Consider the following 24,530-nt stretch of genomic DNA (forward strand, 5'->3'; position numbering starts at 1 on the left):
AAATTTCCTGCACAGAACAGGTAAATATAACATTTAATGAAAAATACCCCAAGACTTTAGTATCACTTTAAGAGACTGATAGGAATTACATCAAGCTTTTTATATTCACATCTAAAATATTTTAAATCTATATAATCCATTTATGTGTCACTAACCTAACCATGCCATTTCTGTTTCCATTAATGGAACAGTTATTGTCAACATCCTAAATGCTGCAGGAAGTGTAAAAATATACTTGAATTCAACCTTAATAAACTAGCCAGATACACGAACACAAGCATGAAAAAGAAAAAAGGTAAAAAAAAACACCACATTGCTGCTTTGTACTTCAACAAACCAAAAATTTTAGTTCCCATTTAATGACTTTTGAGCAAATACATTTGCTACAAGACAAGGTAATTGATAACACAAGCACAGCATATCATAATAAAAAAAGTGTTGGATCACATTATTAACACTATATAAACAAGACACTTATGTAAATGTTAAGAGAAGTTATTTACAGAGCACTAAATACGCATGATAGCTGGCTATGGCTGCTTAGGTCTCCTCCAACATTTACTTCTTTCAACTGCACAAGAAACTTTCTTTGCATGGTTGTAAAACAAATTGTACGATCATGCAATACACAAAATTTGATCAGAAGTATTACAGAGTTTCAGTTAAGGATATTAAAAGACCTGTACTATGAGGCAGAAATCCTCTAAAAGCCCAGCATAAAAGAAAAACTTATAGTGTAAAAAAAAAAAAAAAAAAACACAACAGGAAGAAAAAAACCTAAACTGAAAATATATCTCTAAAAAAATATTTAAAATGTTTAGTAACGCTGTGGAAACCGTGGTTCATTGGGTCTGTTCTGTCCTCCAAAGTTTCCACCTTGAGGCCCCATTGCCGACACATTTTGGGAATTTTCATTTGGAAGAAACCTGCATTACACAAGAAAACATGTTATCATAACACTTACTATAAATAAAATATTTTAATCACATTCATTTGAAGCAAAAGAACTAAGGTGTTACTGCTACTTGGCTACAGACCTCTGGCAGTCAGCAGTGACCCAGTTGTACAATTTTTGTTTTTAATATAAAAATTATCTAGCTGTACTCACCATGAAATCTCCATGGAGGAACAGAAAATCAGATTATACTACCACCTACAAGAGGACAGGTCATTGGCAAAAAAACAAAAAAAACCTGTGTCCCTCACTGGACTCCAACAAAAGGATGTAAGGGAGAGTACAAAAATACAATATTTTTCTTGTCCATTGATGGACACGAGTACTCTGATACTGTTGGGGCATCCATAAGCAGTCCAACAGAAAAAACAGTCAACAGGCCCAACAAAAAACAAACATGGGGACTGCCTGTAGCCCAAGAACAGCCTGAAAAACCAAAGCCAGAATCTAAAATCTGATAAGCCCCCTAACCAACTAGGGAACCTGTCACACAGCATAAGGGAGAAAAGGAAAAAAAAAAAAAAGAAAAAAAAAAAAAAAAGAAGAAGCACCAGTTGAGAGGGTTTACTCCACATAGAAAGATACTGAAACATGAACCAAGTGAGAAACTGTTTATCCAGACCTTGCCAAAACTGGTGGAAGAACAAATTCCCATAAAGAGAAAAAAGACCCACAACCTTATGGGGTCAGCAATGAATGAGGGAACAGATCCGATGGATGGTCTTCCTCTCCAGGATCAAGGGTATAAAGGCTTTAAGCCTTGCCACTTAGAACTCCTAGGGATCAAGGGACAAGAGCTCCATGTCTTAAGATTGTTTGGTCAGAAAACTACGCTTGGCAAGTGAGGCTTATCGTGGAAAACCCTGAATCAGCTATAACACCACAGCCTAAAAAGGGTGTGAGGAGATTGTGGGATTGAAATTCCAGAGTTTTCTAGTGGACTCAAAGTCAGCAGGGGGAAGGACACGAAAAGAACCTCTAGAAAGATAGTTAGGACATGGGATGTATACCTTAGTTCTAAAGTGACGCAATGGAACAACCAGATCACAATGATAGCACTAAACACACCCTCTCTAGTATGCAAAAGGAGCCTTTGGGGAAACCCAGAGGCATCCAAAGAACAATCCCATCAAGTAATAACAGGAGACTTCTCAGCCCAGCAAAGAACATTTAGAGCAAGTGAAAAAAAAACAAAAACAAAGGAAATACATGAAGGCCTAAAACAATAGACTGTGAATCAGCTATGGAAAATTGGACAGGTCTCCAGAAGTCTTTAAAATAGTAGTAGCATCACCAAACGTTTAAAAGACTTGTGGAATCCCCCAGGGGACAACCGATTCAAATCTGTCCAGTGAATTAACCACTTCCCGTCCGGCCGTTGTATATAAACGGCCAGACGGTGGCACTGCAGGGTCGGGTGGCCGTCTATAAACGGCCTCCCCGCACCCTGCTTGTGCGCGCTCCCTGGGAGCGCGCAGCACCGCGATCCGGTGCCCGCTGTGTCCTCCGGACACAGTGAAACGCCGATCGTCGGACGGGACCTCTGTACAAGGTCCCGATCATGTGATCACTGATTGGCCACACAGTGATCACATGCAAAGTAGTAAGCAAGATGTCACTTGTGACATCATTGCTTACTACGTGTGAAATCTGTGAATGATCATAGAGGTCACATGGTACAAGGCTACTCACAAAAGCCTTGTACCATGTGACAAGCTGTGACCAATCACAGCTCACTCAGTACTTATCAATGAGTGCAAGAATGCACACAGAGAGAAAGAGAAATGATTGCTTTTACATCCTATATGGGTGTAAAAGCAATCCGTGTAAAAAAAAAAAAAAAATCTTCATCACCATGGTGACACTGTACTGCTAGGGTGACAGTATGTAAAAAAAAAAAAAATTATAAAAAAATAATAAAAAATGTAAAAAAAGTTTAAAAATTATAATTTTTGCTTATAAACTAATTTGGATTTTTTTTTTTTTACTAAAAAGATAACAGGATAAATAAAGGCTAAGATTTATGATGAAATATTATTTATTTGCAAAATTTTATTAAAAAAAACACTTTAACATTTTTGGACATTTCATTTACATAGCAAAAAAAATACAAATCCCAGTGGTGAATAAATACCACCAAAATGAATTTTTTACCATTTTTTTGAGACCGATAAAGCTTTATTTGGGTACAGTGTTGCATGACCGCACAATTGTCATTCAAAGTGTGATAGCGCTAAAAGCTGAAAATTGCCCTGGTCAGGAAGGGGGTAAAAGTGTCCGGTCTGGAAGTGGTTAATAAAGCATTTTTATTTCTGTCAGAAACTCGACCCCATGCTGAAACTAAAAATATGGGTGTTCCTATGGCGAAGATACAGCCAGCACTGAAGCAGCCTACACCTCGGGTTTTCCTTATGTATAAAAGGCAGCAGAGGAAATACAGGGTTCTACAAGAGACGGAGGGCTACAGATATCTGTCCTGGCAGTGATCAGAGGCGGCAGACACTGTGCTCATTCTCTGCAACACTCCCTCTCCTCCCTGCATGGTCAGACGGGTGTCTCTTGTATAGCGTGGCAAGATAGCATTGGGGGAAACTGTCTGACCAAACTACTCAGCACTTGATCCCGTTTAAATCTGCTGCTATGTACCTGGAGAATTCAATGGCTCTTCTTTAAAGCCTTTCCTCTTCCTGTCAAGGGATATCTGCAGCAGGAGACTGCTGTGCTCTGCCTGCCGACAATCCAGGGAGCTCAACTTGCCACTCAGCATCTGAGACACACTTGGAAGGGTGAACCTCCCCTCTATGTCTAGAGGCTACAAGTTGATATAATCTTGTTTCCACAAGATTGACCTTAAAAAGTTCTGCGCATGTGAAAAGGTAATCTGGTTCCAACACTGGAAGATTTTGTTGGTCTCAGCCCACAAAATCATCCAGTGTTGGAATCAGACTACCTTTTTGATGCAGGAAGGACTCACAAGAGCGCTTGAGCACCTTTTTCTGAGGGCGAAGAGAGGAGTAACTGTCTTATGGGGGGCCTGAAGGTAAACATGCTGTGGATTTTTGTAGCTGAAGGAGTAGTACAGCCAAAGCTCTTTTGGCTGTACTTCTCCAGTGGATCACAGCACATTAACCAGTGCTCTACCCATCTGTATGGATGTCAACCCCACGAGGGAAACTAGCAAAAAACCAGAAGCATGCTTGGTAAAAGGGGTTATTGCGGACTGGTTCACAATTTTTTCCTCTGTTCCCAGTGTCTAATGCTTTTGTAGGGAGTATTATAACCCAAGAGCATCTCAATTTCTGTGTCCCTTGAAAGGACGATAAATGCCCTGGAACAGAAAAGTGTGGCAGCAACCTCCTACCCAGGTATTAAAGTGGGGCAAGATCTTGGCAGTTGTGGCAGATCGCAGAATATGTTGGTGCTAGAACCACCAGATGTCAGACACACTGTAAATAGTCTCAGGTCAGGAATGAAATGGTTTAGCGGACAGGCTTGCAGTCCAGCTGAAGAGTAATAAGCAGAATAAATGTTTTCATAAAGCCATGTCTGCCATAGCTGTAAATATCTCTAATAAACTCAGGCAGCCATTTTTAAAACTTCCCTGTAACAGAAGAAAAAAAAAAAAAAAACACAAAACACACCACAATAAACAAAGCAACCACTGTCAGGTATTAAATGCAAACTTCAAGGCGCTGATACAGTAAGCTCTGGCACAATCGAGAAGCTCATCAAAAATGCTGGGAATGTGGCTGTAATTGGCAGAACTTGGAGGATGCTGTAGATTCTCCAAATTAAAAAAAAAAAAAAACTCCCAATAATTAACTGTGCCTCCCAAAAATTTACCTCCCTACATCCCCACTCTGACGTCTGAGACATGGCCTGCCGACACATACAGTGGGGGAAATAATTTGATCCCCTGCAGATTTTGTAAGTTTGTCCACTTACAAAGAAATGAAGGGTCCATAATTTTTTTTTATCATAGGTGTATTTTAAGTTATAGGAGACTGAATATAAACCAAAAATCCAGAAAAAACAAAAACAACCACATGATACAAATGTTATAAACTGAGTTGCAATTCTGTGCGTAATATAAGTATTTGATCCCCAACCAACCAACAATAATTCTGCCTCCCACAGACTGGCTATGTGCTCCTACTGTGCCTCTCAATTTAAGAAGGTGCTCCTAACGACAACACCTGTCCTCAGAATCTTTCTTGGGCACCACCATGGGCAAGACCAAAGAGCTGTCAAAGGACGACAGGGACAAGATTGTAGACCCGCTCAAAGCTGGAATGGGCTAGAAGACCATTAGCAAGAAGCTTGTTTAGAAGGCGGCAACTGTTGGAGCGATTATTCGCAAATGGAAGAAATACAAAATAACCATCAAATCGCCCTTGGTCTGCAGCTCCATGCAAGATTTCGCCTCATGGGGTAAGCATGATCATGACAAAATTGAGCGATCAGCTCAGAACTACACCAGAGGAGCTTGTGAATGATCTCAAGGTAGTTGAGACCACAGTCACCAAACAAATCACTGGTAACAATTTGCCACCATGGATTGAAATCCTGCAGCGCCCGCAAAGTCCCCCCTCTTCAAGAAGGCACAGGCCCATCTGAATCATTTAGATGTTCATTGGCAAACTTCAGAGAAGAATTGGGAGAAAGTACTGTGGTCAGATGAGACCAAAATTGAGCTCTTTGGCATTGACTCGACTCACCGTGTTTAGAGGAAGAAAAATGCTAGTCAAGCATGGAGATAAAAACATTATGCATTGGGGCGGTTTCTCTGCTGAAATCATATGCCGACTACGCATTGAGGGGCCAAAAATCTTCGATAAGAACCTTCTTCCCTCAGCCAGAACACTGAAGATGGGTCATGAATGGGTCTTCCAGGATAAAAAACAAAAACAAAACAAAAAAGACCCAAAACATACCAAGTCAACGGAGTGGCTCAAGAAAAAGCACATTAAGATCATGGAGTGGCCTAGCCAGTCTCCAGACCTTAATCCTATAGAAAATTTATGGAGAGAGCTGAAACTTTGGACAGCCAAGAAACCTTAAGGATTTAGAAAAGATTTGTAAAGCGTGAACCAAAATCCCTCTCAAGATGTGGGCAAACCTGGTAACCAACTACAAGAAACATCCTTACCTCTGTGCTTGCCAAAAAAGGGTTTCTCCACCAAGTATTAAATCATGTTTTGCTTAGGTATCAAATACTTATTTTACTCACTGAACTTCAACTCAATTTAGAACATTTGTATCATGTTTTTTTCTGGATTTCTGGTTGATATTTATCATTAAAATATACCTATGATAAAAATGATCGACCTTTCATTTCTTTGCAAATGGGGAAACTTAGAAAATCTGCAGGGGATCAAACAGTTATATTCCCCACCGTAGATAGGGACAGTTGCTGTAAAACCTTGGTCCAAGTCAGCTGAGAGGGGACTGTGTCAATAGACACACTGGTTACCTTAAGAGATTTGACCCTAATACTGTCAGTGGCCCAAAAGAAAATGGTGTGGTCCCTTTAACACTTGCTGCAGCTCGCAGTCCCACAAACAAATGGCTCTGCTCTGTAGCCCCAAAAACAAAACAAAAAAAAAAAACCACACACACACACTTGTTCTGCTGTGACTTGTAGCCCCATTAAAGGACATTCTTCGCTCTGCCACACTCGTGATGTCATCAGGACATACCAGCAGGGCTACTGTGAGGCTCACTTACCGCCAACCCCAGGCCCTTCTGGCGAACAATACTATATCATGATTAAAAGCAGGCTACTCCAACATTACCATATAAAAAAAAAAAAAAAAAAAAAAAAAAAAAAAAAACCACAAACCACATCTGATGAGAAGCCAATAGGCAGTAAAAGGGTGATTTCTATGTGCAATTGGCTTTTCCTTAGATCATTGTTTGTGTTTCATACCTGGAGATACAGGCTAAAGGTTTTAATGCATTTTCTGCATCAAGGTTTTAAAAAAAAAAAAAAATTCCAAGATTAGCTCCACCCCAGCCCAATGTGTGTCCGTGTCTCTACATCAATTCCAGCAGTCTAAACACATATGGCAACCACTCCAATAAATGCTGCAATATAGGGTGGTATTCGAATACAACTCCTGTTTTTAATGAAGGATTGCAACTTATTTCTGGACTTACACTTCTAGGCATGGTATTTAGAGTCTTAAATCATTAGAACAGATGCATGCTTACCCATGCGCTCCTCCTCTATTCATCTGTCCTGAGGAACTTGGCATACCACGATCACCTTTTTAAAGAAGGCAAGACTTATTCTGACATTTTTGCACAATGCAAAAAACTTAAAATATAGAGTAAAGCATTATTGTTAACCAGATGCGGACTGAACACCACAGATATACTGCTGCATACCGGCTGCTATACGCTGGATCATGCATCCGATACGTGATCAGACTTTTCGGGGGGGGGATCAATGCTCGCGCCCTCCGCTACGCCTGTGTTGTGATTCATTACAGGACAAGCTGTTGAGTGGGTCCCGTCCAATGACTTATGGCCAGGACCCACCGATCCGCAGAGCGGATGACAGGAGAGAGCTCTGTGATTGTAAGCACAGGGCTCTGTCCTGACAACAGCAATGTGCTGGCTTTTGTTTCCCTGCAAAGTAAAACCAGCACACGGTAAACACTTTACACTTGTTAGACACACAGTTAACCCTTTGATTGCCCCCTTTCCAGCCAATGTCCTTAAGTACAGTGTCCATGTATATTAGTATGGATCACTACACTGGTGATGTCAGTATCATTTCCCACAAAGCTTTAGTTAGTGCTAGATTGCCAGCTACACTATCATAGTCCTGTTACAAGTCATTGGTTACCACCATTACTAGTATAAAAAATAAAAATTATATTCTATAATCCTATATATCCCATAGTTGTAGATGCTATAACATTAAAGCAAGCCAATTAATATACATTTATTGGGTTTTTATTTCACCAATATAAAAACGAAAAAAATAAAAATTTTGAAGAACTTTTTTTCTACTTTCTGCTATAAAACCTATCCAATAGCAAAATTTTAGTGTATTCTGCTACATAATACAAAATAAACCCAGTGGTGGTCAGTGTTGCATGACCACGCAATTTTCAAAATAATGGCCTGGTCATGAAGGGGGTAAAATCTTCCAGCGGTCACTTTATTAAAGCAGGATGCTTTAATAAACACTGTTTAAAAACGTACTCTCCCTCATTCTTGACACCTAAACTGACTAATCTGTGTAACAAAATCAAAACAAACAAAACAAAACAAAAAACACCCCTATATAGTGCCTTGAAAAAAGTATTGATAGCCCTTGAAAATGTCCACATTTTGTCATGTTACAACCAAAAACGTATATGTATTTTATTGGGATTTTATGTGATAGACCAACACAAAGTGGCACATAATTGTGGAGTGGATGGAAAACATCTATTTGTAAAAAAAAATGTTGAAAACCAGTTATCTGAACAAAAGTGTGGTGTGCATGTGTATTCAGCCCCCGAGTCTATACCGTACTTAGTACCATCTTTCAGTACAATTACAGCTGCAAGTTTTTCTGGGGATGTCTCTACCAGCTTTGCACATCTAGAGACATTTTTTTGCAAAAGAGCTCAAGCTCTGTCAGATTGGATGGAGAGTGTCAGAACAGCAATTTTCAAGTCTTGCCACAGATTCTCAATTGGATTTAGGTCTGGACTTTAACTAGGCCATTCTAACCCATGAATATGCCTTGATCTAAACCCACTAGACTACATTCCATTGTAGTCCTGGCTGTATGTTTAGGGTCTTTGTCCTGCTGGAAGGTGAACCTCCGACCCAGTCTCAAGTCTTTTGCAGACTCTCTCACAGTTTTCTTCTAAGATTGCCCTGTATTTGGCTCCATCCATCTTCTCATCATCTCTGACTAGCTTCCCTGTCTCTGCTGAAGAAAAGCATCCCTATAACATGCCGCTGCCCACACCATGTTTCACGGTGGGGATGGTGTGTTCAGGTTGATGTGCAGTGTTAGTTTTCCGCCACACAGAGTTTTGCTTTTAGGCCAAAAAGCTCAATTTTGGTCTCATGTGGAAGAAGGTAATCTGGTCAGATGTTTGCTGTGTCCGCCACATGGCTTCTCACAAACAGGACTTATAGCTTTCTGCACCGGCTTTCTTCTTGCCACTCTTAGATAAAAAGGTCAGATTTGTGGAGTGCACAGCTAATAGCTGTCTTGTGGACAGATTTTCCCACCTGAGCTGTAGATCTCTGCAGCTCATCCATGGGCCTCTTGGCTGCTTCTCTAATTAATGCTCTCCTTGCCCGGCCTGTCAGTTTAGGTAGACAGCCATGTCTTGGAGAGAGTATGGCACAACTGCAAACCTACCATTTTCAATTGATGGATTGAACAGCGCTACGTGAGGTTCAAAGCTTGGATTTTTTTTTTAACAATTTAACACTGCTTTAGACTTCTCCATAACTTTAACCCTGACCCTGTCTGGAGTGTTCCTTGGCCTTCATGATGCAGTTTGTTCACTAACGTTCTCTAACAAACCTCTGAGGGCTTCACAGAACAGCTGCATTTATACTGAGATTAAAATTACACACAGGTGGACTGTATTTACTAAATTAGGTGACTTCTAAAGGCAACTGGTTCCACTAGATTTTATTTAGGGGTATGAGAGTAAAGGTGGTTTAATACAAATGCACACCACACTTTTCAGATATTTGTTTAAAAAAAAAAAAAAAAAAATTGTGAAACCCATTTATCATTTTCCTTCCACTTCACAACTATGTCCCACTTTGTGTTGTCTATCACAGGGGTCTCCAAACTTTCTAAATGAAGGGCCAGTTTACGGTCCTTCAAAACTTTAAAGGAGGGCCGGACAGTGGCCAGCAGTAGTAGAAAATGTATTGGGGTTGGTGGAAGGAACAGTAGTGCCCCGTCGATGACTGTAGAGGGCATAGTGCCCCGATGACAGTAGGACTAGTGCCCCATCATTGATGACAGTGGGAGGAAAAGTGCCTTGTTATCAGTGGCAGAACTATGCCCCACTATTGCAAAGGGCCGGATAAAAGCAAGCAAAGGGCAGCATTCGGCCCCAAGGCCACAGTTTGGAGACCATCGGTCTATCAAATAAAATCCCAATAAAATAGATTTATGTTTTTGGTTGCAACATGACAAAATGTCAATGGGTACGAATACTTTTTTCAAGGCACTGTACCCATTTTTAGCCCGCTCCAGTCCAGTCACATGATTGGTCCCTGAGTCAGTGACAGGCAGCAACAGAGGAGACAAGAAAGCAAATCGATAATGGTTGGGAAAGCTGGGAGGAGGGATATCACCCCATAGGCTCCAAGGTCTCAGCCATTGGTCTGTGCTCGCTCATCTCTGCTGCAGCCACTGCTGACTGACACAGGTGTGCCAGATCACAGGACAGGACAAGAAATAGGCAAGTATACTTTTTTTTTTTTCTTCCCCTTCTAAAAACACAGGTTAGTCAGCTTGAGCAGGAATTTTCTTTAAGATCTGAAGATGGCTTTCAATTATATGCAAAAAAAAAAAAAAAAAACTATTTTACTATGATGGCCACTTTTAGCAATACCATCTACATTACCTGGTCTTGATCGATCAGACTCCATCTTGCGACTATGATCTCCCCAATCGCGTCCATCCCTAACGAGGACAAGATAGCACTTTAAGATTTACCTATTACAGGTATTTATAAATCGCAATGACAATTTTACACAGCACTTTTTCATACCGTAAATGCACATTCCTTGCCCCTCAAGAAGCTTACAATCCAAACCCTAACTCACATACATACAAACATAAAAATGCAATACAAACATGCACACTCCTACATGGAGAACTGGAAAGAGTAGGCGCTGTGGAAAATGCTCAGTCAAGCACCTTAATGAAGGTGCATCTTTATTAAGTGAGGTAATAGCAAATACAATAAAATTTGACCAGCCTGAAGTGAACAGTGTGACTCCAAAGGACGCCATTTTCCACAGCGCCTATTCTTTTCAGTTCTCTTCATCATGCAAATGATTAATAAGGCAACAGTGGTGAGCTCATGATCAACTGTTCACATGCTTCCACCTGGAGTGGCCTCTCTGCACTCAATTGTATGAGTTTTCCTTTACACTCATACGTGGGCCAATTCGGGACAGCAGTCAATTAAGTCATTGGAAAAATGGAGGAAAACTGGAGTACCCAGATGAAATCCACACAAGTACATGGCAATCATGCAAACTTAATACAGACAGGGTTCGTGATCAGGATTTAAACTGGAGAATTTTTTTTTTTTTTTTTTTTTAAACTAAAATTACCTGCCTAAAAACACTAGACTAGTTCCACTATACAAAATAATCCATTGTGAAAAAAAACAAAAAACTAAAAAAAAAAAACACACACGCACAAATCTTGGCATTTATATTGAAAATGACTGAGCATACAAAAAAAAAAAAAAAGTATTTAAAAAAGAATGGTAATCATATGAAGCCATTTATTATCACATAGTTGTTTGGTTTATTTCAAAACATAATAGCAGAAATCATCCAAAAATGGTCCTGATCAAAAGTTTACATACCCTGGAATGTTTGGCCTTGGTACAGACATACAAGGTGGCACACACAGGTTAATTTCCCACATCTGTGGCTTTTTAAATTGCAATTAGTGTTTGTGTCAAATTGTCAATGAGTTTGTTAGCCCTCACTTGGATGCACTGAGCAGGTTAGATACTGAGCCATGGGGAGCAGAGAACCCATCAAAAGACCTGTATAACAAGGTAATGGAACTTTATAAAAATGATGGAAAAGGCTATAAACAAACTAAAAAAGACAAATGTGGTGGCTTCAAACAAGCACAATATAACAATACTTGAACAAAATTGACCTGCATGGTCGAGTTGCCAGAAGGAAGCCTTTATTGTACCAATGCCGAAAAAAAAAAAAAGGGGGTACAATATGCATAACCACACTTTGACATGCCTCACAGCTTCCGGCACACCAATCTGGAGTGACTAGACCAAAATAGAGCATGCTATGTTTGGAGAGAGGTGCTATGTTTGGAGAGAGGTTAATAAGGTTTAACTTAACGCTGTGAAGCATGGTGGTGGCTCACTGATGTTTCGGGGGTGTGTAAGCTCTAAAGACATGGGGAATCTTGTGAAACTTGATGGCAAGATGAATGCAGCATGTTATCAGAAAATACTGGCAGACAATTTGCATTCTTCTGCACGAAAGCTGCACATGGGACAATCTTAGACTTTCCAGCATGACAAAGACCCTAGGCACATGGCCAAGTTGACCCTCCAGTGGTTACAGCGGAAAAAAGTCTGGGGAGATCTCAAACATGTGGTTCATGCAAGGCAAAGATTTCATGATCTGGAGCCATTTTGCCAAGGTGAATGGGCAGCACACAGTCATTGATAGAGGGAGTAAAACACAATATTAAGAACTAAGGGTATATAGACTTTTGAACAGGGGTAATTTCATTTATTTGTTGCCATGTTTTGTTTTATGATGATGCCATTCTGTTATGACCTACAGTTGAATATGAATCCCATCAGAAAAACAAACAAAAAAAAAAAATGTGTTTTGCCTGCTCACTCATGTTTTCTGGAAGAATTGGTAATCTAAAGTTCCAATTTTAAAGCATATGCAAACTTTTTAGCACAACTGTATATCTATAAAAAATAGCCATCACATTATTTGAGGTAAATGCCCAGGTGCTCACCCAAAGACATCCAGTTTAAAGTTCAAAATAGGAAAAGAGGCACATGTGGGTCTTGCAGTGCAGATATGTCAAAGCAATGGCATTTTATTATCTCTTTCCATGGAGTTCAGTCCAACTTGCTTTGGCTTATCTCTACTGGAAGACCCGCAAGTGCCTCTACAGACCTGGCCAAAAGTTTTAAGAATGACAAGTATTCATTTTTGCAAAGTCTGCTGCTTCAGTGTTTTTAGATCTTTTTGCCAGATGTTACTATGGTATACTGAAGTATAATTACAAGAATTTCGTAAGAGTCAAAGGCTCTTATTGACAATTACATTAAGTTAAAGCAAAATAGTAAATTTTTGCAGTGTTGACCCTTCTTTTTCAAGACTCCTGCAATTTGTCCTAGCATACGGTCAATCAACTTATGGGCCACATCCTGACTGATGTGTGTGGTGTGTGTGTTGGGGATGTTTGTTCACCCGCTTCTTGAGGATTAACCACAAGTTCTCAATTGGATTAAGGTCTGGCGAGTTTCCTGGCCATGGACCCAAAACTTCAATGTTATGCTCCCCAAGCCACTTCGTTATCACTTTTGCCTTATGGCAAGGTGCTCCATCATGCTGGAAAAGGCATTGTTCATCACCAAACTGTTGATGGATGGTTGGGAGAAGTTGCTCTTGAAGGATGTTTTTGTATTCATGGCTGTATTCCTGGGCAAAATTGTGAGTGAGTCCACTCCCTTGGCTGAAAAGCAACCCCAGACATGAATGGTCTCAGGATGCTTTACTGTTGGCATGAAACAGGACTGATGACAGCGCTCCTTTTCTTCTCCGGTTTGTTTTGGATACCACAAACAATCTGAAAGGGGATTCCACAGAGTAAATGACTTTACCTCAGTCCTCAGCAGTCCAAACACTATCTTTTGCAGAATAGCAGTCTGACTGATGTGTTCCCTGGAAGAAAGTAGCTTCTTTACTGCCCTTATTGGCACCAGGCCTTCCTCCACAAGTCTTCACTTCACTGTGCGTGCAGATGCACACATACCTGCCTGCTTCCAATCCTGAGCAAGCTTTGCACTGGTGGTACCCCGATCCCACAGCTGAATCAATTTTAGGAGACGGTTCTGGCACTTGCTGGACTTTCTTGGGTGCCCTGGAGCCTGCCTCACAACTGAACTGCTCTCCTTGAAGTTCTTGATGATCTGATAAATGGTTGATTTAGGTGCAATCTTAGTAGCAGCAGCGTGCAACGGAATGGCGACTGCATGCGTTTCCTTGCAGGTAAATTAATGTGTGTCATTCTAAAAACTTGTGGCAAGGGCTGTATACCTATTTTGGACACATATTGGATAGGAAATACAAAAACAGCACTATCTAGAGTTCTCTATTTCAGAGATGAAAAAACAAGGCAATAAAAGCTATATGAAATATCAATTGCTGTAGTATAATATTCTGTGGACTGCACAGTTCAGCCATGCCCAGTGTGAGTGCAACCCAAATTCATTAGGCTATCTAGAAAATATTTGGTGAATTTGATTTTGCGAATAAACTGGCCTTTCATACAAAAAAAAAAAAAAAAAAAAAAAAGGAATTTTATTGATGCACCTATTTGCACTGTATTTTTTCTTTTCAATAGATGTTTATTGGTTTTTTAATATTTCAAGTACAAAGTACAAATTAGACCGCTTTCAAAGACAAATACAGAATTACAACCAGAAACAGTAGTTAACAGCGGTTTTAAAAGTATGAAGTATAGTTAAAGTAAGTAGCGATTTGGATAACTTGTCCAAAAACAGAGGTAGAACAAACATTTTGTGTCAGACAGGTAATTAGTGTATAAAAAGGTTGTTTGATTGTAGGTCAACAGCCGACATCATTAAAGAAAACTATAGCGATGAAGATATGCTGAAATGACAGCAAAATAGAAGATGTAAAGACATCATGTAGTTCAGGAGGCATCCCTGCGGAAGAGCCGAAAAACAGAAATTAAAAAGAGAGGAGAGGAAGAGAAGGGAGACAAATAAGTGGACGATCGCAGCGCTTGAATTCAGTTAGTGAGGTATGGTTGGGTTACAGTGAAGTAAAGCTATTTGCTGAGATTTCCGGGTCGGAATATTGAATCCATGGAGTCCAAGTTTTAAGGAATCTCTCATGGGTGTCAGAGTATACTAGCCAGTTTTTCGTTTATTAGTAAGAAGTGAAGGCGGCGATGAACTTCTGTGAAGGATACGAATTCCAGGCTTTCGCTATGGTTTGTTTGGCTGCCAATAGTATGTGGGTGGCTAGCTTAAATTTGTGTTTAGGCAGACCCGGAGGTTTTAAATGCAAGACCGTGTACCATGGGTCTCTCAGGAAGGGGTAGGTGAGTAACATTTGAAGTAATTTGAGTTTTGACCAAAAATCAGGAGATCATAGGGCATGTCCACCATATGTGTAGGACATCGCCTGATGTGTCACAGCTGCGAAAACAAGTGTTGGGGACTGATAAGTGAAGAAGAGCTAGGCAGGAAGGGACAAGATGCCATCTTGTCACTGTTTTGAAGGCTGATTCCATAGTGAGGACATTGATTGAGCACGAGGTCAGGGTTAACCATATCTGTGACCAATATGCATGATCTTTAGGGCCTTTGAGGCCTCTTTCCCATCTGGAGACATAAGCGTGGCTATTAGGGTTCCATCAGGTTAGTTAATGAGTACAAGACTTAGACAAGTTTAGGAGAGAGAGGCGTCCGGTGGCAAATATGTTCAAACAGGGATAGTTGTGTGGTTGGATCTTTATGAGTGAGGATCAAACTTACCCAATGCTTTTGAGCTGTAGATAGTTGAAAATTTCCGTGAAGGGGGGGGGGGGGCCTTGTGTTTGTCCCTTATTTCCACCCAGGTGGAAACTGAGCGGCATGTAAGAAATGAGTGAATACAATGAAAGCTGTGGGAGGTTCACCAATGAAAGGAGGGGGGAGATTCCCTGTGTGAGCATGTGTGTTTAGTTACCCGAGATTGATTGTTGGCCCAGATAAAGCGCAAAACGTGATTTTGAAAAGATTTCAAGGCATAAGAGGGAATCGGGACCGGGAGAATGCAAAATAGGTATAAAGGTTTGGGGAGGATGGTAGTTTTTTTTTTTTTTTATTGCATTTATACTACCCATCCACAAGAGGGGTTGGTGTGACCAGGTAGTGAGAAGTGTTTTGAGGGAGCAGAAAGCTGAGGTGTAATTGGCCACGTATAGGGTATAGGAGTTTGTAAGGTTAATCCCCATTAATTCTAAATGCGTGGGGGGACAAGAAAAACTGTAATTTTGTTTTAGTAGGTTTATGTCTGCTTCGGGAGGGAAACGTCAAGAGCTGAAGATTTGTCTGTTTCCTACCAGACCTGATATACTGGAGAATCTGGTTAACATGGAGAAAAAAGTGAGCAAGGAGGTATGCGGTTGAGTCAGGGAAAGAAGCAGATCGTCAGCAAAAGCGCTAACTTTAAAAGTTTGGTGGGCAATTGGAACCAGTTTGATATCTGGGTTGGATCTTAAGAGATGGAGTAAGGGTTCCAGGGCTAAAACGAACAGTATTGGGGACAGGGGACATCCTGATGTGTTCCTCTTTGAATAGAGAAAGGGGAGGATTGTCTGAAGAGATAGCAAACCGTTGCAGAGGGTCCATGGTACCTATACCATGGTGCCTTCACCCAGGACATGAAGACGGCTGCGAAGCCTCATTTTTCCAGTGTGTAGTAAATGTATTTCCAAGAGAGTGAATCAAATGTTTTGTGTATGTCTAGGTTCAGGGCCATGCTGGGAGAAGCAAGTGAATTACATGAATAACCCTACGGAGGTTGTCCTAAGCCTGTCGAAGGGGGACAAAGCCTCACTGATCTTTGTGGATGAGGTGGTGTAAGGAGGACTTAATTCTAGTGGCAAGAATTTTTGCCAATATTTTGACGTCGACATTTAATAGTGAAATGGGTCTAAAGTGCACTGTATTTTTTATTTGCATTAGTGACCCCACAGACAAAATGTCAGTGCTTTGTAAAATTAGCTAAATTACAAACCTTCCTGGCGGTGGCACAGCTCTTCCATCGTCTACACGTCTATCATAATCTCCCCACGCATCACGCTCTCTCCCATGACGATCTGAGTAATTCTAAAGAATAAAAGGGGGGGAATATTTACGTCACTACAGGGTGGAGTGGGGGACTGGCCGTCAGAGCAAAAAAAACAAAAAAAAACAAAACAAAAAACCTCATACGGTGTTCTATAATACACTTACCATATCTCTGCCTCCCATGCCAGACCTTGAATCATCTCTCCTAAAGAAGAAAAAAATTTAATTTTTTTTTTCCTTTTAGACATAGACGTACCAAAGCAGCGATGCACTTAACCACCCAGGGTATCATTTACAAGGGCAGTGAGTTTGCAGGTCTTAAAGTGTACATTTGCTCCTGAATGCTTTTCTTAACCCAAAAGGGATACTGCAATGCGCCATAATCACTTGCCAAAAGGTTGGCATGCAGCTATGCGAATTCCTTTGGACTTCTTTTTACAAGTTATACTGCCTCCCAAATGTGACATGCTGAATTAAACAAGCCGCACTTGAAACATTACCGCAGTGTTATGAATGGACCTGGGAATCTGCCATGTTATTTTGCAGGTGGGGAGTCAAAAATACAGATCAACCTTTTGTTTTACCACCAAAATTATTATTGATAAATTATGATATGCAATATTTGTGATTGTAACGCAATTAGGGTTCAAGTGTACTTTATTTTTAAAGTCTTTAAATACATGATCATTTAGAACATGAGAATGTAGCTTCTGCCAAAAAAAAAAAAATCCTGGTTAGTTTACTTCTTTCCTGTCACTTATTTAACTAGAAAAACCTCAGGAGGTTTTGCCCCTTTGGTCTCACCCTCACCCGCCATCCATGGCCTTCTTACACCACAGAACAAGTCCCCCAGCCGGGTTGAGAACCCCACAGAAGTCTATAGGAGTGTAATGCATGCAGGCAGAGTTTTGGAGCACAGATCTGTGGAGGGGGAGGGTATGGCTCTTTAGGTTCAGTGTGTAAAAGAAAAAAAAAAACAAAACAAAAAAAACAAAACACCAGAGCGGTTGTACAGAAGTAGATCTACTGCAATCAGCCAATCCACCATACATTGATCGAAATATGGCTTGGGGGGGGGGTGAACAGAAGAAAAGGGGTCTGCCTTACGGGTAAAAAGAAAAGATGCCTGATGCCACCCATGGCGCCATCACTGCCACAGAGTTGCAACTACAATAGACACGAATGAGAGACATGAGCTTGCACAGACCACCAAGAACAAAGTGTCTTCTGATGGAAAAACACCTCCGTCGGGTAAGCACCAACAGCCCTGACCACATTTAGAGAGTGAAAAGCAATCTTACTAGGATGTGATGGCAAAAGAATGGGAACACAATGTCTTCCAAGTAAAACGAGGAAATGACCATAGGCAGGAAATACAGCCTAAGTTTCTGGACCACCTTGTCCGTCTGAAGGACAAGAAAAGTAACAAGACAAAGATGCAAGACCAGAACCGCCTAAGTAATGGTAATGGGGAAGGCCAACCTTTTGCAAGTCCTGGGGAGTCCTAGCAGGGTAGCCAAGATAACGAACACCCTGGGTTAGGGTACCAAAAACCAAGGGTTGATAAAACAGAATAGGCAACCCATCCCCATTCCAGTCCCTTGACGGTGGTTAGGTACCAAGCGATTATCTATACCTGACTGAAGAAAACTCAGGATCCATGCAAGGTATGGCTCTTTGAAAAGAAAGGAAAACAAATATTTAACCGCCCCCCCAAAACAAATTTTTTTTTTTTACCCGCAAGGCAGACACCTTCCCCCCCAGCCTAATTTCGATCCGTGTACTCACAGAAAGGTCCCGGTCTGCTCTTTCGATCGTCGCGCGGGCACATTATCCCTAAACCCTGCCCCACCCATCCCGCCTCCCGGCTTCTGAAACTCTTAAAGGCCTGGGAGTCGCCGGCAGCAAGGGGTTAAACAAGGTACCCTCAGAAAACTCCACAGCAACTGAACGGACATCCATATTAGGCATCAAAAGTAAGTTTCACTATCTGTTCTTGTGGGTGCATCATTGTTAAATGTTAGGAAGCATTTAAAAATAACCATGTGGTTTGGGTGATCTGTTGGTGATAAGACTCCGATATGAGTATCGGAAGTATGATACTGGGCCTGGTGAGGCCATTGCGGTAATATACAGATCTTGGAAAACACACACAGCAGGAAAGTCATTTTGAGTACATCTAAATCTGGGAATCTGGCAAAATAGAGAGGAACAGACAGGCCACCGCAATGAATAACCGCATCTGGAGTCCAGTATGACCCTATACAAAAAGATGGCTGCTGGGATGAACATCCAGGATCTAGAGGTCCTGTATAAAAGCTTAAAAGGGTAAAAGCTGGAGAAGGAACTTCAGCTGCTTTATGGGGCTCCACCCTTTGCTTTGCCTTAAGTTCATGTAGAAAAAGGTCTTACAATAACAAAATTACCTGTCCATGTGCATATGATCCATAAATCGACCACGATCTCTATTCTCAAAATCATGAAATCTGTCTGGTCTTCCAAAATCTCGATATCGATCGTCCAAAGCCATACGTTTTGAATCTGGCCAGTATGACTCATCTCTCCTACACACAAAGCACAAAAAAAAATTTTTTTTTTAAAAAATGTAAAAAAAAATGTAAAAAAAAAAAAAAACAAAAACAAAAAAAACATATATAAAACCAGTAGCAAACACAAAAAAAAAAAAAAACACACTAAAGCTTGCATTAAGAATATTAGGATTTCATTGGAATCCCGCAACGCAATGTTGGCTGGATTCATCAGTCTGCATATTTCAGGTTTGCGCTTTTATGAACGGCTATGGTTAACTGAAAAGGAGCTAGTTTCTACGTGTGACTTGAAATAGAGTATGGTGGTGGTGTGTTAGGGGGAAAAAAAAAAAAAAAAAAAAAACGTTTAGGCTAGGAAAGCGAGAAAGGATTAGAACTCTAATGGAGCCCTGTATAGCTGTAAAAAGCCAAAATGGAGAGCCTTAGACTGGCCATACATTATACAATTTTCTTGAGATTTTTGGTTTAGATTTACCAAAAATCATATAATATAGGTCAAACCTAACACTTCCAATTGTATCCAATTAGGCAGGCCCTTGCACTACATAGCTGAAGGTAAATCTAAAGAAATTGAACGGAAAATTGTATAGCGTATGGCCAGCCTTACTCTCACTTTCTGTCCTGCTGACAATGGTTTTAGCAAACAAATCTGCAACAGCAGCACAAGGAGAATTAAAAACTTTACAGGTCAAGCCCCCTCCTTTATTTCAGTCAGTTGTTGAAGAGTTCACTCACTTCCCATCTGGGAAAAAGCTGTTAGGACAGGAAATAGAGATACAACTCTAATGTAGCCCCAGATAGATTTGGAAAGGGTTAGCACCTGTGTCAAATTTCTAAGTCTAAGAAAACATGGTTTTGACTGGACATACACTAAGTTAATGATTAAGTAAATTTGATGTTGCTTTACAGGCATTCCAATATATAAGGTAGAGACATGACTCCTGGTTTCAAAAGACAAGAACAGAAGTAATAAGGGGGCATTTAACTACTCTAAAATTTAATAAAAAAACCGTACTGCTGGCACAGCAAAAAGGCCAAAAAATTGTATGCACTTGTAATATTTCTAAGGTTCTTCTGTTTCATGTTCTATGAACAAGCACATACTGGAAGGCCAAAACAATGGTAATTTTGTACATACTGCCCCCTTTCCTGGAGTCCACTGAGGGACACAGCAATCCAATTAAGATACCATGAGTTATGCTCCTACAGGACAATTGCACACTTTGCAAAAAAAAAAAAAAAGTAATATATATATATATATATATATATATATATATATATATATATATATATATATATATATATATATATATATATATATTCTGGTCAATGAAATGAATTCACGGCTTAACATGTTGCACACTTTTACAAGGATCAGCCGGTTTTTTGCCAAAACGCTGCTGCCAGGAGGAAAGAAAACATCCTGAGTGCATGAGTGTCACAAAGTTAAACAGGTCGCCCTAATACAATGAGATTGAGATTACAAACTCTTGTCAGTAGGATCCTTAAAAGCATCTTCCACTGGGATAGTCATGGCCTTGCTGTGGCACAACACCTGAGAGTCCATAGCAGGAGAAAAGGGTAGAGAGAAAAAGAAAAAAAAAACCCTGACCTGTCTGCAAAAAGTTTTTTTTTTTTTTTTTTTTTTTTTTTTATTTACAAGGATAGGGAACACTCAAAGGGCTGGGATTTATAGGACTGTTTTGGTAACGAGGCCGGCGACAAAGTCAGAGTGGGAGATCTCAGAGAGGTTAGGAATTTAGTCTTCAGTCTTTGGCAAAGCTTCGAGCAACATTAAAGTGGAATATCACTTTTTCAAAGAACATGGACTATTTTAATCCTCATGCTGCTAGCATTAGTAAATGGATAGATAAGTATATTGTTTTTCACTTTTTTTTTTTATATTTCTACCTGGTTTCCATGCCTAGGAGAATTACATCATGCATGCCTTCAGGAAGGGGAGAGGGTTTTTCTGAGCTAAGCATGCACTAAGGGCAGATGGATTATAGGAAGTAAATGCTACGTGAATTCTCAAGATGTCCACTGCCTGAATTGCTAGGAGGTGTTTTTCAAAGTAAATTCTCATCAAAATAAAGCATGGAGGCATGGATGGATGAGTTTGCTTTGAATATTCAAAATGAATTAAATAGTTTTTGGTTTGCGGTGCTCAATACGCAAAATTGAACTGGCCTGGCATGGGGGGAGTTGGCTTCCAGCAGCAAACAGGAGGCAGAGCAGGAACTAGACAGGCAGCTCCTGTTTTGAGAAGACATCTCTCCTCTCAGAGCCTCATGAGTGTGTACTCTTATTCACATCAGAGTTTTATTTTAGCTTCAAAGACATAAGTCCAGGAGGAGGGATGAATTCGTGGAGTTCAGCTTTAGAATAATAGTAAAAAGACTAGGTTCAAACATGCAGTCCCACAAACAGAAGAGGGGAGTAAGTGCCCAGCTACCTGAAGAAACCAGTCTATAACCCAGGGTCTATGAATATGCAGCCTACACCTAGTAAGTACCTGTAAGTTTAAACGGATAAAACCCAGAACAAAAATGTAGATTACAGATGTGGCTGCATTAGCTTTAATTTTTCAGGCTAAAAACATTTTCAGCAATTAAAGAAAATGCCTGTTGATCTGGCCAGAAACGAAGCGTCCTTGTCACTTTCTGTGAGATCATGGTCTGTAAACTGCTAATCTCAAAACCATGTTATGAAGATGAAGTCACGTATGACGTCCAGCTTAGTAACAATGGCTTCATCTACAGCTACAGTGGAGCGAGCGATTGTAGAGCCACACTAGAACAGAGGTTTGATGTTCACAGGATAACCAAGTGAATAAACCCTAAACAAGGCTAAATTCAGTCACCTCATTTAAGGCTGGTAAGCTAAACTATAGTCAATTTTTATTTTTGGATTTAGATAACTTTTAAAAGGAGATAACGAAGCTGAAAAAGGAGTTTGTAAAAAAGTGGTTAGAATCTTTGCAACGCATAGAATTTATCCAGAAATAGAAATCGAGTGATCATTTTTATTAGACAACGTCCCTTTTTTTGCAAGCGATTAATTTAACCAGTATCTCAGTAAATGTTAAATACTTTTTAATTTTACCTCCCATCCACATCATAAGGCCTTCTCATCCCTCGGCGATCCTGCTCATAACGCAAACGCTCTTGCTGTCGTCGCAATTCTTCTCTCTCTCTTTGGATACGCTCTTGTTCAATCAGCCTCTCTTCCTCTATTCGCATTCTCTCCCTTTCCAATCTTTCTCGCTCCATTCGCTCCCTGTCAAGTCTCTCTCTTTCAAACTGAAGTCGAACACGTTCTCTCCGTAATCTCTCTCGCTCTTCTCTTTCACGCATCATGAAGAGTCTCTCTCGTACTCTTCTATCTCTTTCCCTGTTGAAAAAAATAAAAGTAAACGCTCAAAATGCTGTATTTTACTTACAAATGCAAATTTTAAGGCAAGTACCCTTTGTCTGGCGAGACTCTCTCTACCTAAACAAACATACATTCTATGAAACTGACTTCAACAAGCTGACAAAGGGGAGTTGGGTGTGTTATGTACTCCTCCGATGTGTTTAGCTGTAGGTGTAAATATAAGCATGAGCTACTGAGCTGTGTTAACAGGCTTTTCAGTAAGAGCAGATAGGAAAGCCTGGCAAGATATTATATGCATATTGTATTGTTGGTGTGCATAATCTGTACATGTGCACCTACACATAAATATTGATAAGTGCATTGAGAGCCAATTTTAAACCTAAAACAAAATTCTTGCCCAAGAGTAGTACAGGTGTACAAGTAAAGTGAAATCTAATACTGACATGTGACAAGGAGCTTAAAATTGGGACATTTACTAATTCTGTCACAAAGCTAGGCTAAAGAGATTGTGGAAAGGATTAAGTACAAGGTTAAAGCCTAAATAATAAATTCCTCCCTAAAATTGTTCTAAAGTAGCACTGACAGAATACAACCTGAACCTGATCAGTATTAGGCTACTTTCACACTGATCCACGGTTTTTACCACATTGGTGATGCATGTTTTTTTACAAGACGTGACTCAAGAACGCAACATGGTTGCATTTTTTTTATGCGTTTCCATTGGTTTCAATGGGAAGGTGCGTTTTTTTACTGCACCAAAACATGCAGGAAGCAGGATTTTTATAAATGTACCGGACCCTGAAGGGATCAGTGTGAAGACGTTACCCAGTATTATTCCACTTTGTTTTTTTATTTTTCCCAAAAGTCAAAAGTGGAAGAAAAGTGAACAGTGTGAAAGTGGCCTTGATGTATTAGTGAGTCAAAGTGTATGAGCATGGTGCCTCTCTCTTGAAAAAAGACCTACTGCGCATATTCACAGGTCTGAACCATGAATAGCATTGATAGTAAGGTGCGAAGCTGGTGTGCTAACAAGAAACTGGCAGGATCACCAGATTTTTAACGGCTCTTTGCAAGCCACGCTATTTAAAAGCTCACATACTTAAGTTAAACAGTAGTCCACAAATTAGAGTTTTATTATAATTATATACACACACTAAGGTTTTCAGGTGCAGTCATTTTCTTACACAGGCAACTGAGAAAAACATACCTCTGTCTCTCCATTTCTCTGATCTCTCTCTCTCTTTGCCTCTGACGCTCCCGCTCTCTCTGCTCTTTAATTTTTTCAAAGGATAGTATTTCTCTCTTTTCTTTACTTCCAGACTTTCGGTCTTGACTTTTGGAACTCTAAAATAAATTAAAAAAAAAAAAAAATAAAACCAATAAAGCACACAAAAAACAAACAAAAGAAAAAAAGTATTTGTCCATGTAGGAGCCTTTCAGTACATGACATCAGGGAAATGTACTTTGGTCCAAAACACACATACACCATTTCTCTTCCCTAGGGTCTAAAGTTGTGTTTTAACTGATCTGAAAAAGGTCATTTTACCATGTGCAAATCACATACGTAGGTTTACATTCTTCTTGCCCTACAGACTCAATCTACAAAACAGGCTTTAACTAAATTATAGGCTCTGTGCTGTCTTTGTTCAGCACAATACTAGTTTGAGGAGGAGTTTTTAAAGTATCTGGATCTGGCAGTAAAGGGCTGCTAGCTTGTCAGTATTCTTCTAGTCTACATAACAGATGACAGCGAATAGCAGGTGTACCAAAAAAGTGTTAGACATCTTCGGGACTGTAAATTAATCTAGACTAGGTACAGCACTGGTAGAAACTACAGTC

At 40.2% G+C, this 24,530-nt stretch overlaps 1 protein-coding gene across 3 annotated transcripts in view; it reads right to left on the minus strand.

Moving 5' to 3' along the window:
- Window positions 1-320: 320 nt before the first annotated feature.
- Window positions 321-24,530, minus strand: part of LOC149454046 (scaffold attachment factor B2-like) — an 85,909-nt gene continuing 61,699 nt past the window's right edge. For 2 of the 3 annotated variants that reach the window (XM_089687896.1, XM_089687894.1), the window contains 8 exons: window positions 23,899-24,035; window positions 22,422-22,709; window positions 19,194-19,331; window positions 16,933-16,972; window positions 16,715-16,806; window positions 10,564-10,622; window positions 7,169-7,223; window positions 321-926 (listed from right to left, as the gene is read on the minus strand). In XM_089687896.1, the coding sequence (XP_089544022.1) occupies window positions 818-926; window positions 7,169-7,223; window positions 10,564-10,622; window positions 16,715-16,806; window positions 16,933-16,972; window positions 19,194-19,331; window positions 22,422-22,709; window positions 23,899-24,035 (918 nt within the window). In that variant the 3' untranslated portion in view covers window positions 321-817. Of the gene's footprint in view, window positions 927-7,168; window positions 7,224-10,563; window positions 10,623-14,289; window positions 14,632-16,714; window positions 16,807-16,932; window positions 16,973-19,193; window positions 19,332-22,421; window positions 22,710-23,898; window positions 24,036-24,530 lie in introns of those variants that run through there. The other variant, XM_089687895.1, reaches the window with a different exon arrangement.

The sequence above is a fragment of the Staurois parvus genome, unplaced genomic scaffold (assembly GCF_062004578.1).
Source record: "Staurois parvus isolate SC_StPar_1 unplaced genomic scaffold, SC_StPar_1.0 ptg000439l, whole genome shotgun sequence".
NCBI classification, from domain to species: Eukaryota; Metazoa; Chordata; class Amphibia; order Anura; family Ranidae; genus Staurois; species Staurois parvus.